Consider the following 12554-nt stretch of genomic DNA (forward strand, 5'->3'; position numbering starts at 1 on the left):
TCTCACAAATGCGTTTAGGTGGGTAGAATTTAACCTTTCTGTAGAATGGAATCAGTGTAAGTAGAAAACATTTTCCTCGCGCTGTAATATAGTTTCCTGGTACTTTAAATGGACTTTGCATTTCCTGTTACCTTAAAATGGATATTACATCTATAGTCTTGTAAAGTATTTATTAATTTCTTCAATTATTTGTGTAGTACGTTTATGTTGTAATTAAGGATTGAAAGTTACTGGGTAGAAAGGAACAAGCTGGATTAAGTAAAATATTTATTTATAAAAAAATACATACAAAAATTATACATGATGCTGAACTAGTGAGTGGGATGAGCAATAACGTTCGGGCCTGATGGTAATGACTTAGTAGTGCTTGAGGAGACCACCGTATCCGTAGGCGGCGACGGGGGCAGCAACCTTAGCGTATGCAGGGGCAGCATAGGCGACAGGTGCAGCCAACTTGGCAACAGCTGGGGCAGCATAGGCGACGGGGGCGGCGTGAGCAGCGTATGCGACGGGGGCGGCGTGAGCGGCGTATGCGACGGGGGCGGCCACCTTGGCGTAAGCGGGAGCTGCGTAGGCTACGGGAGCAGCGACCTTGGCGAAGGCGGGGGCGGCTACTGCAACGGGGGCGGCAACCTTAGCGACAGGAGCGGCGACCACGGCAGGCTCCTTGTGGACAACGGCGTTGAATCCGTTGTGGGGGTCGGCGGTGTACTCGACTGTGCGGCGGGTGCCGTCGGGCTCCACCAGGCTGTAGCTGCCCTGAACAACGTCACCGTCCCTGGTCTCGTGCTGGCTCTTGGAGTCTCCTGTCAGGTGATCCTGGATGTCGTAGGCGTAGCTGTACTGGGGATGAGGATCGTAGTCGGTGTCGACAGCGACTGGGGCGATGGCCTTAGCGACGGGTGCTGCGTAAGCAACTGGAGCGGCGACCTTGGCGTAGGCGGGAGCGGCGTAAGCGACTGGAGCGGCGTGGGCGGCGTAGGCGACGGGGGCAGCTACCTTGGCGTAGGCAGGGGCGGCATACGCAACTGGGGCGGCGTGGGCGGCGTAGGCGACGGGGGCTGCTACCTTGGCGTAGGCGGGGGCGGCATACGCAACTGGAGCGGCGTGGGCGGCGTAGGCGACAGGGGCGGCATAAGCAGGGCCGCTGACGATCCCCGCCCTAGCGACTGCCAGGAAGGCGGCTAGCACTACGAGCTGCAAAGAAAACGAGAGCAATAGCTTAATGCTTATGTTATGGTCTTGTCCAATAATATGATCTGGTATCACTTGCCCTTGATAGTAGGGACAATTGAATTGGTTAGCAAGGAAGAACTATGTATACCAGGTATTATATTTCTATATTTATTTTTAAAGATCAGTAGATTAAATTTTTTGTCTGTCTATTAGCCGAAAATATAGGCCAATAAAAAATTTAAAACATGCAACAGTTAGAAATTTCGCCATGTACAAGTGAAAATGATTACATGATATTTAACAAATTTGGGATCAGAATTGAGAAACAAATTGAGCTTTCACCTACAGTCGTCTTGCATTCTTGCTGTTCCTGGTAAAACTAACATCTTCAAAACTATTGGGCTGGAATTTCGTGTCTTTATCTTTCAGGTAAGCTCAGCTTCCTGTTAATTAATGCATATTGAATTCACATCGCTACAACTTACTATGCTCACTTTTTGGTCAGTATAGTGCGCAAGGCTAATCACAGTAATTTTTAACGGTAGTCACCTATTTCCTGGTTATCTTTTCGTACAAAACGATTTACTTTATGCGAATGATAAATAAACAGATATATGTAATAGATTAAATGAACATAAATTTATAGAAAATTCGAAATGTCTATATTCGTAAACGTATTTTGGAACTTTTATGTTAATTCATGTTGTTTACAGCTAATTCAAACTTTATATAACGTCCTTAATTTTGTGCATTTTGAGTTGTGATTGTAAATTTGGTATTTTCAACACGGTGCTCGATTCATGATGTATAGTGCTCCTAATGGGAGTGCTGATATTGGTACCTTCCCAATAATCATCAATTCTGCGGCTTCGTAGAATAATATAGAAATGATGACTGAAGCAACTGAATTTTATACCAAATATGCAATTATTATCTTCGAAAGAAGACGACAGAATGTCATTTCTGATTTTGTTAATGCATTTTGCACCTCAACCATCTAGGTATTTTAACCTGCAACAGAAGCCTTTTCGTATTTTCTTCAAAACATTGATCCATATTAAATTTATTTCCTGGATGCGAATCTCTGCCGTATCTTTCGTAAATTCCCGTATTGGTACATCAGCCTTACTCTCTATCGTGGTAGCATTCCAGACGTAATTTCGAGTTAATCCAGATTCGAAATACACTCTTAGAATTGGCTTTGATGCCGATGTCTTTCTCCGCTTTGCCCAGTGTCTCTGCACCAACGTTGAATATATTTTCTCAAATAGACCACGCATCCCTGTTGTGTAACTCAGGTCACGAATAGTTTTTTACCGAAGGATCGGTAAATCCTGATACATTTGTGAAGAAAGTAGAACAGGTATCGTCTGCGCCTTATTCCATCATTGATCCTTTACTGCCTTAACTAACCGATTCTGATTAGCAACTGTGCTTTGAATTTTATCACTTCACCGATTCCAAACATTTGCTACAATTGACATCTTTTCCAAATCCTCTTTCTGATTATACCGTACATAAAACCGAAGTAATTGATTAGTATCGTGTCGATAAATACAGTAAACACATATTTACGGAATGCTAATAATAAAATAGTGAAAATATGGAAAACGGGAGTACCCCGAGATAAGGTGTTTAGATACCGCGTGTTCCACATTTGACTCACTGGGATTTGAACCCCGGTCTACGGAATGGAAGGCTCCTTACGTTAATTACGCCGGTCACTACACTGGATCACTGCACACTGCACTAGTCGTACTGCACCTACCTTGAAGGCCATGATTGTGTACCGAGAGGACTGCTCTGATGACTGCTCTGCGGTATCTGCAGTTTATATACGTCTCTACGTGATGTAAGTGGTGTGTGCTATCTTATTTTTTGCGATACCCTTTCACTTGTATGTGCAGCAAGTAATACCACGCCTTGACCATAAAGTTTCCTCCCCGGGGGGGAGAGACAATAATTCGGTTGGACGCTAATTTGTGTGAATCATGGAAATGTCTTGCGCAACCTCCTCCACTGCGTAGCGGAGAAAGTGTAGCGGTGCAGCAGGTACCCGACCGGCCTGTTGGCGACTCGATCTCGGACCACAGCAACTGCAACAATCTGTCTATTTTGTTCGAATAAGGCAAGAAATTCATAGGAAAATGTATTACAGTATCTGTTACGTATGAATCTATCTGAATATATTCTTAAAATAATAAATGTATCTATTTTTCATTTTAAACATAACAAGTAGCCCTATTTGCGATTATCTGATATTTAGATAGAAAGGACGCCATTATTTGAGGAGCAAACTTTCAAAACCTGACATGTCCATTTTTAGAAATTGCTAAAAAAATATGTGCCTCTGTAATAAACGAAGATTTTTGTATTATGAAATCTTATATGAATCTATAGCAACAAAAATAATATTTAATATTTCACTACAGAAAATATTTTGTTCATTGCAGAGATGCAAGTTTTGGCATCTGTAGTGTATTTTCTGAAAGTGGACATGTCTGGTTTTGAAAGTTTGCTCCTCATGCAGAGGACGGAAATTTCTAATCAGTTTATGATGATAGGTGGTAGTGATAGGATAAATGATGGATTTGTAAAGGAAGAGAGGGATGCTGACTTGTAGCTTTTTTCTTCGGACTTGTATCTCCGTTATATTTCGTCGGCTTACAAGGAAAACATATTAAGTCAAAATTGTTACTTCTGAGAAATAACCGTTTGAAAGTTCTTAAAAAAAACTGAATTCTCAAAATATTATTTTCAGTAAATTGTTTCTCTTTATCTGCATTTCATTTTCCAAGTCTAAGTTTATAGATACATCCAGTCTGATCTCAAAAAAAGCTGAAAGTTAGAATTTATAGAACAGTTATGTTACCGGTTGTTCTGTATGGTTGTGAAACTTGGACCCTAACTTTGAGAGAGGAACAGAGGTTAAGAGCGTTTGAGAATAAGGTGCTTAGGAAAATATTTGGGGCTAAGAGGGATGAAGTTACAGGAGAATGAAGAAAGTTACACAATACAGAACTGCATGCATTTTATTCTTTACCTGACATAATTGCGAACATTAAATCCAGACGTTTGAGATGGACAGGGCATGTAACACTTATGGGCGAATCCAGAAATGCATAGACTATAGAGTGTTAATTGGGAGGCCGGAGGGAAAAAGCCTTTAGGGAGGCCGAGACGTAGTTGAGAGGATAATATTAAAGTGCACAACTCATAACGGTGATGCATTTAAGCCCATGTCTGTTGTAACATAAGAGGGGTGATTTGTTGAAAAACTTGAGTAATTTTTACTTTCAGGTTTCTGTAAATAGGCAATTTCTTTAACAAAACTCTACACGAAGAAGTCAGTAGGAGTTAGATCTGGGGAGTTTGGGGACCAAGCCAAGAGATGGCTGCTTCTCGTACTGGGTTTCGCCTGCGACTTCCTGCATGATTTTTTAGCACAGAACCTGTTTCTATGTTCGATACCACAACATTATGGAATCGTATTTAGGTACTAGGCACACCATACTAATGTCGAAATTCCGTTTGAACTCTTTTGAACACTTTCAAATTTAGCATGCCAAAAAACACATTGTGCCCGCTGTTGATTTGTAGTAGCCATTTTAATCATCTACGATTTTCATTTGTCCTTTCAGATTATGCATTGTTGATTGTCATATATGGAAACTCCCATCTTTTAATCATAATATAACCAGCAATAAATTTTTCCTACTATCATAATAGCTTTATAATAATATTACAGTCTAGTATATACAGTCACGAAGCTTGAGTTGTGAGGGTGCTAGGAACAATAGACTGTATCGGTATTATTTCGCATTGTCTGTAATGAGGCGATATTAGCGATCCTAGTGGTTAGAAACTATCTATGGATGCATATTTACTACGTATTGAGCTTCGTGACTGTATATTCTTCGTAAGACTTATTCTCGAAGACCGATTTTGAAATCTTTATGATCTTCGAAATAACGGAGACCAGATTATAATAATCTCCTCATGTAATTAGCCTGTGCTCTATAACAGACAGGTTCCTTGAAATGTACTTGTCTAAAGCCTGCTGTTGCGAATATTTAATTTTTTATTCCATTCTTGACAAAACGTGTCTCCATTCCACAGAATTTCGATATTCCGTGCATAAAAATGACATCGTAATAATGTTAATTGCCCATGGGCTATTCCACCTCACTCGTATATTGCGATGAAAGTGGTGCAATATATGAAAATGAAGCATTCTGAGAACTCTGAGTTGCATGTGTTTGGGCAATGTGATCAGGTTGAATATTGCAACACGGTGGAGTCACCTGCTGTATATCAAATGGTGAAGGTGTGGTAGAGCGTTGGAATTCAACATTGAACCTGAGTTTCGTCCGTACGGAAGTTGCCACATTCAATCGCCGTGCTCTCACTATTATCAATTCAGCAGTTTTCCAGTGGTTTTGTGTGCTACGTATAGCCTACAGTTTTTTTTGTCCACTTGCTATCTTGTATTTAATATGTTGATTTTGAATTAAAAGTTCTTTCGTGTTGTATCTTTTAATATTGTCATAAACTGTGCTATTTATATGCCTTTCGACTTGTTTCAACATAATGTTAGTTTGCGATTGGTTTTCCGGCATATTCTTCTATTACACTAGCCTACAGTGATTTTGCTACTGAACAAAAACAAGTGTACCAACCCTAATTTGAGTGTGCTGTTTACAGATCTGAAGTCCGTTTTTTTATATCACGTCACAATTTTTAAAACAATAACATTTTTAATTTTTACATTTTTAATAGATTTAGATCCATTTTATTTATTTTGTTGTGAATTTGCTACTGAACAAAAACAAATGTACCAGCCCTAATTTGAATGTACTGATTACAGATCTGAAGTCTGTTTTTTTCTATCACGTCAGAATTTTAAAACAATAACATTTTAATTTTTAATATTTACATTTTTAATACATTTAGATACATTTTATTTATTTTATTGTGGTTTTGCTACTGAATAAAAACAAATGTACCAACCCTAATTTGAATGTACTGATTACAGATCTCAAGTCCGTTTTTTCTAACACGTCACAATTAAAAAATAATAGCATTTTTAAGTTTTACGTTTTTAATACATTAGATACATTTTATTTATTTATATAGTGATTTTGCTACTGAACAAAAACAAATGTACCAACGCTAATTTGAATGTGCTGATTACAGATCTGAAGTCCGTTTTTTTCTAACATGTCACAATTTTAAAATAATAGCAAATTTAAAAATAGTAATGTTTTTAATTTTTTATGTTTACTTTTTTAATACATTTAGATCCATTTTATTTATTTTATTGTGATTTTGCTACTGAACAAAATCAAGTGTACCAACCCTAATTTGAATGTGCTGATTACAGATCTGAAGTCCGTTTTTTTCTAACACGTCATAATTTTAAAATAATAGCAGTTTTAAGTTTTACATTTTAATGCATTTAGATCCACTTTATGTATTTTATTGTGATTTTGCTACTGAATAAAATCAAGTGTACCAACACTAATTTGAATATACTGATTACAGATCTGAGTTCCGTTTTTTTCTAACACGCCAGAATTTTAAAATTTTAAGTTTTACGTTTTTAATACATTTAGATACATTTTATTTTATTGTGATTTTGCTACTGAACAAAAACAAGTTTACCAACCGTAATTTAAGTGTGCTGATTACAGATCTGAAGTCCGTTTTTTCTATCACGTCATAATTTTAAAATAATGACATTTTTAATTATGATGTGTGACATTACGTTCACTGAGTGATCTCGAACTCAAAGTTTGGGATACATAATTATGCACTAGTGTTAACTAGGTTTTTAGGAAATTATCGAGCTGATAATTATGCTGAGCTAGTATATAACATCCTTAGAGCATTTCAGAATCTAGGTTGTCGCACATCTTTAAAATGCACTTTCTTCATTCAGACCTTGACTTTTTTCCATTAAATCTCGGCGCTGTAAGCGACGAACATGGTGAGAGGTTCCGTCAGAACATATCAACGATGGAATCCGGGTACCAGTGTCAATACGGTCCGAGCATGATGGATTATTTTGCTGGTTCCTACAGCGATCAACCACATTCTAACATAAGCGATAAAGCAAAGGTCTCGAGCACTTTTAACAAAGTTTTTAGTACTTACTACATATTGTAAGTGTATATTTTAAGTGAAGTCTCAGGCGGAGAGAGTATAGGTGGGATTGGAGTCTGAAACAATTTCGACTGAATTTTCGGCGAAGGCAGTTTTAAGTGGCATCAGAAATCAGAACCAATTTTGAATAGCTATGGAATCAGCAAAAATGTATCGATGCAACCTCGATATAAAGTCTTTTAAGAAACCAATGTTTTTGTAACACTTTCGCTGTCAGTGAAATGCCTCATGCCAGAGACATTCAGTGACGCGTTAAACCACATGGGTGGGAATAATGTTTTGTAACTTCAGTTCCGGTATTGTAAGAATCGATTTATATATCTAGCAACCTTCAACAATCATCGAAGTATATCTGTGTTATAGTTCATAACTGTAAGAAAGTAGTCCGATGATATAAGTGTTTGTAATTATATGCCTTAACATAACATTTATCGCTGTAGTAGGTTTATTATTATTATTATTATTATTATTATTATTATTATTATTATTATTATTAATACGAGTATATATTGAACTTGTATGAAATAAGGAGTTGGAAGTTGTGCACGACAACGTCGCAACCATGGACAACACACTGGAATTAAATCAGCCTACTTCAGAAATGGAAATACTTCACTGCTTACTACTCAGTGGCGTATACTGGTTAAAGGGTTTGGGCTACCACTGACCCTATTATTACACAAAATATATCTAACAATTACTTTAATTTTAATTACTATGGTAAAACTAATAATACAAAATTATTACATTATGTTATATTATAAACTTTTTCTTTTGTAATTTCCTTGGGCTACCGCCGGTAGCCCGGGTAGTCGGCAAAATAAGCCCCTGTTACTACTGTATTTTAGTAATCATAATTTTTAGCAATTAACATCATCATCTTCATCATCTTCTTATTCTTCATCATCATCATCATCATCATCATCATCATGTCGTCATCATTATCTTCTTCTTAAAGTAGGCTCCATTGTCCTGGTTCGTTTTAAAAATAATTTTCTTCTTCCAGACTCTAGAACTTTCGACGTCTAATCGTGCTCTTCGTTTATATTACAGTGCTTGGAGAATCTGGAATCGTACAATCTATTAATACCAATTTCATTTTTCAATTTTAAGAAATGTGTCTAATTTTTCACTTCTTTAAAGATATACATTCACCTACGTATCTAACAATTTTACATCTTCACTGTTTCAACCAATTTTCTATTCATAACTCACTCTGAAAGTTATAAAATATATGAACATTGACAGTGCCATTTCCAAAGTAGAAGAATTTAACCTATACACAGGCCTATTACAAGTGAAATACATAAGTAAACACGATCTCGTTATGTTGACTTCTTCAACAAATAAGATATGTGGCTGCGAAGCAAGAATGCCGGCTATAGCTATGCATGAATATACTGTAGACTAACATTTAGTCTAATAGCATTAAAAATTATGTAAATACATTGCATCGTTAATTTGGGAACCGAGATTCCCCTGTTGTCTTTTTCATTCGCTACATCTATTAGGAATTTGCATAGATTTTATTTAATTTTCTATCACATAGGCCTAATATTATGTCGTATTAGTGGAAATATTGCACTTGTCTCTGCATCTCCGAAATCCGTTATGTCCATTTAAACAGATTTTTCAGGAGAAAGAAAAAAGCATTATCACTTTTAATTTCCTTGTTTTTCAAAGCTACTTTCGGTAAAATTTCAGTCACTATAAGAAAAATTATGAATATCGAAAGTAGCTTTAAAAATCAAGGACATTTAAAGCGATAATGTTCTTTTTTTCTGTTTCTGAAAATCTGTTTAAATGCATACAGTGGATTTTGGGGACGCAGTGACGTTTCTCCTCTTTATTATCCCATTCATTGTCCTTTTTTCGTTTTCGTTGGATGTCACAGTGTCGTTTAGTTCAATTTTTCGTGGTATTGAAACTATACTCTTTATTTGATCTGTCCGCCATGTGTGCGGGACTCCATTAATATGGATGAATCACGACGCGACTCCGACTTACTTGAGATAACCCAGCATATTACATTAACAACGGGGAGACTCCCATGCCCTAGATTGAATTCGAACTCGACTGTGGTTTTCACGCAAATGTACTGTTGCACGGTTTAGCAATTATGGACACCTAGGCGTCACAGTTTTGTAACTGAAAAAAAAATGGTTGAATAACTCTTCATAATAGTTGACTCAAAGGTATGATTAATCTTCACCAGACCATTCTATTTAATTAAGGTTGCATTTAAGTGCTGCAATTGAACGTGGGTGCATTCCACGTTTGTTGTGGCGACGGGCAAGGCCAGACGGCTGTGGCCGGTCACAGAAGCAGCGAGGTCGCGCGCGTTTAACTGGAGCGGCCGTGCCTCACCTCGCCTCGCCTCGCGCTGGGTTACATCATTTCTCGCTACATTGCATGCGGCGTTTCCGGCACCGTGTGTGAACTGACCTCAGGTGTCAATCCGGAACGTCACGATCGTGTCTGTGGTGTTCACGGCAAAAACTCGCAGGTACCGGAGCTAAGTAAAATGTATGATTTATCAAACTGGACAGGAAATAGTATCAGCGATTTTATTATCAATAAACTCTGGATTTTTTGGGATTGAGAGGATTAAATTAAGGTTTCTCGGTGTTTTCTTTTATTTCATAATTCCATTTAAGAAAATTTGCAGATACCAGAGCTGAGTAAAATGAACATAGTCTCATGATTTATCAAACTGAAGAAGAAATAGTATCAGCGGTTCTATTAAGAATGTCCTACATGTATCAGTAAACTCTGATTTTTATTTTCGGTTGAAAATACTTAAATTTAGGGGTTTTTCGGTGCTTTATTTTATTTCATAATTCAATTTAGGAACACTCGCATTTATTATCGCCGCGCTCTCATACTTAACATGTCGGCATCATACAATAAAGCGGGATGAGCTTTTAAAACATAATTTTGCCGACCGATTGTTGCTCTTAGGTTTCACTCTAAGCGTCACGTTGTCACGTCTACTGCCTTGATAAGTTTGTTATATTTTTAAATGACTACTACTATTATTATTATTATTATTATTATTATTATTATTATTATTATTATTATTTCATATACGAGTACGTTGACATTCTTAACTTTTAATAATAACTCTTTAATAATAATTTTTAATCACACACCTTAATGTTCGTCCTCAGCACAAGACATTGCAACCTCGGTTTTAGTCCACATGGATTATACAAGTAGGTGTCATTTAATAATGGAAGCAGCTTAATGGTTGCAATATTGAAATTGAGGCGAGTGATTGGAGCGGCGACATAAGAAATTGAAAAGAATAATGCAATTCAATTTCAAAGACCTGCCGAATGTTATGCACGAGGCCGCTCAAAGACCTGCCGAATGTTAACCATGAGAGCGCGGCGATAATATCAGAGCTAAGTAAAATATATGTAGTCTCATGATTTATCAAACTGAACAAGAAATAGTAATAGCGATTCTATTAAGATTACCCCAAATGTATCAGTAAACTCTCTGGATTTTTTTTTTTTTTTGGACCGAGAGAATTAAATTTAGATTTTCCGGGTGACTTCTTTTATTTTATAAAATCATTTAGGAAAACTCCCAGGTACCAGGGCTAAGTAAAATGTATGTAGGCTCATGATTTATCAAACTGAACAGGAAATGGTATGAGCAATTCTGTTAAGAGTATCTCACATTTAGCGATAAACTCTGAATTTTTTTTTTGGATCGAGAGGATTCAATTAGGTTTTCCCGATGTTTTCTTTTAATTCGTAATTCCATTTAGGGAAACTCGCAGGTACCAGAGCTAAGTAAAATGAATGTAGGCTCATGATTTATCAAACTGAACAGGAAATAGTATCAGCGGTTCTGTTAAGATTATCTCACATTTAGCAATAAACTCGGATATTTTTTTTGGATCGAGAGGATTAAATTAGAGTTTTCCGGTGTCTTCTTTTATTTCATAATTTCATGTAAGAAAACTTCCAGGTACCAGAGCTAAGTAAAATGTATGTAGGCTCATGATTTGTCAAACTGAACAGGAAATAGTATCAGCGATTCTGTTAAGAGTATCCCACATTTAGCAATACAATCTGAATTTTTTTTTGGATCGAGAGGATTAAATTAGGTTTTCCCGATGTTTTCTTTTATTTCGTACTTCCATTTAGGGAAACTCGCAGGTACCAGAGCTAAGTAAAATGAATGTAGGCTTATGATTTATCAAACTGAACAGGAAATAGTATCTGCGATTCTGTTAAGAGTATCCCACATTTAGCAATAAACTCTGAATATTTTTGGATCGAGAGGATTAAACTAGGTTTTCCCGATGTTTTCTTTTATTTCGTAATTCCATTTAGGGAAACTCGCAGGTACCAGAGTTAAGTAAAATGAATGTAGGCTCATGATTTATCAAACTGAACAGGAAATAGTATCAGCGATTCTATTAAGTATATGCTACATTCATCAAAGAAGTCTGGATTTTTTTGGGGTCGGGAGAATTAAATTTAGGTTCTCCCGGTTTGTTCTTTATTCCATATTTCAATTTAGGAAAATCTCGCAGGTACCTGGGCTGAGTAAAATATATGTAAGCTCATGATTTATCAAACTGAACAGGAAATAGTAGACTATCAGTGATTTTATTAAGAATGTCCCGTATGTATCAGTAAAATGTTAGTTAGAAATCCATTTGCATTAAACCAAATTTCAGCATCTCTTAGACTATGTTATACCCGATTAATACTTGATGCTCTATATCTTAAATTCAAGATTTTGTAGTGAAGTCCTTGTTTCAGGAAACACCTCAATTATTCTGGTTTTTGTAATACCATACAAAATACATTTACGTGTTAAGATAAATTAAATCCTTGTTAGATAAAAATTATCTTCATTTAAACGTTCTGATTGTGGATGAGGCGGTAACAATTACAGCTGTCTGCTTTTCCTTGTACTTCAGGTACCTCGCATCTTATCATTACAGTTATGTTAATTATTACCACGCATACAACTCTAACTCTGTGGGATAATGGAGCATGCGGCCGGCCCTTCTTCGTCCTCGCTGTAATTGAGGCCTCATTATTCTCTAATGACTCAAGTGGCTATTTTGAAATCCGAACAGGGATTGGCGCAATGGAATGACATTTATTAACATCTCTAGTTAAATCTGTACTAATACTACAGGAAAAATGGAAATGGTATATATAGAGTTGAATGCGATCGTAGTC

At 36.8% G+C, this 12554-nt stretch overlaps 2 protein-coding genes across 3 annotated transcripts in view; one reads left to right on the top strand and one right to left on the bottom strand.

The window, feature by feature from the left end:
- LOC138709386 (neurobeachin-like protein 1) overlaps nucleotides 1-12554 on the top strand; it is a 686489-nt gene that overhangs the window by 580239 nt on the left and 93696 nt on the right. The window lies entirely within an intron of this gene.
- Nucleotides 255-3086, bottom strand: LOC138709392 (cuticle protein 21-like). The gene is made up of 2 exons (XM_069840131.1): nucleotides 2945-3086; nucleotides 255-1197 (listed from the first exon to the last, which is right to left on the bottom strand). The coding sequence occupies exons 1-2, from the start codon at nucleotides 2954-2956 to the stop codon at nucleotides 358-360; spliced, it is 852 nt and encodes a 283-aa protein (XP_069696232.1). The 5' UTR covers nucleotides 2957-3086; the 3' UTR covers nucleotides 255-357.

Source organism: Periplaneta americana, chromosome 11 (assembly GCF_040183065.1).
Source record: "Periplaneta americana isolate PAMFEO1 chromosome 11, P.americana_PAMFEO1_priV1, whole genome shotgun sequence".
Lineage (NCBI taxonomy): Eukaryota > Metazoa > Arthropoda > Insecta > Blattodea > Blattidae > Periplaneta > Periplaneta americana.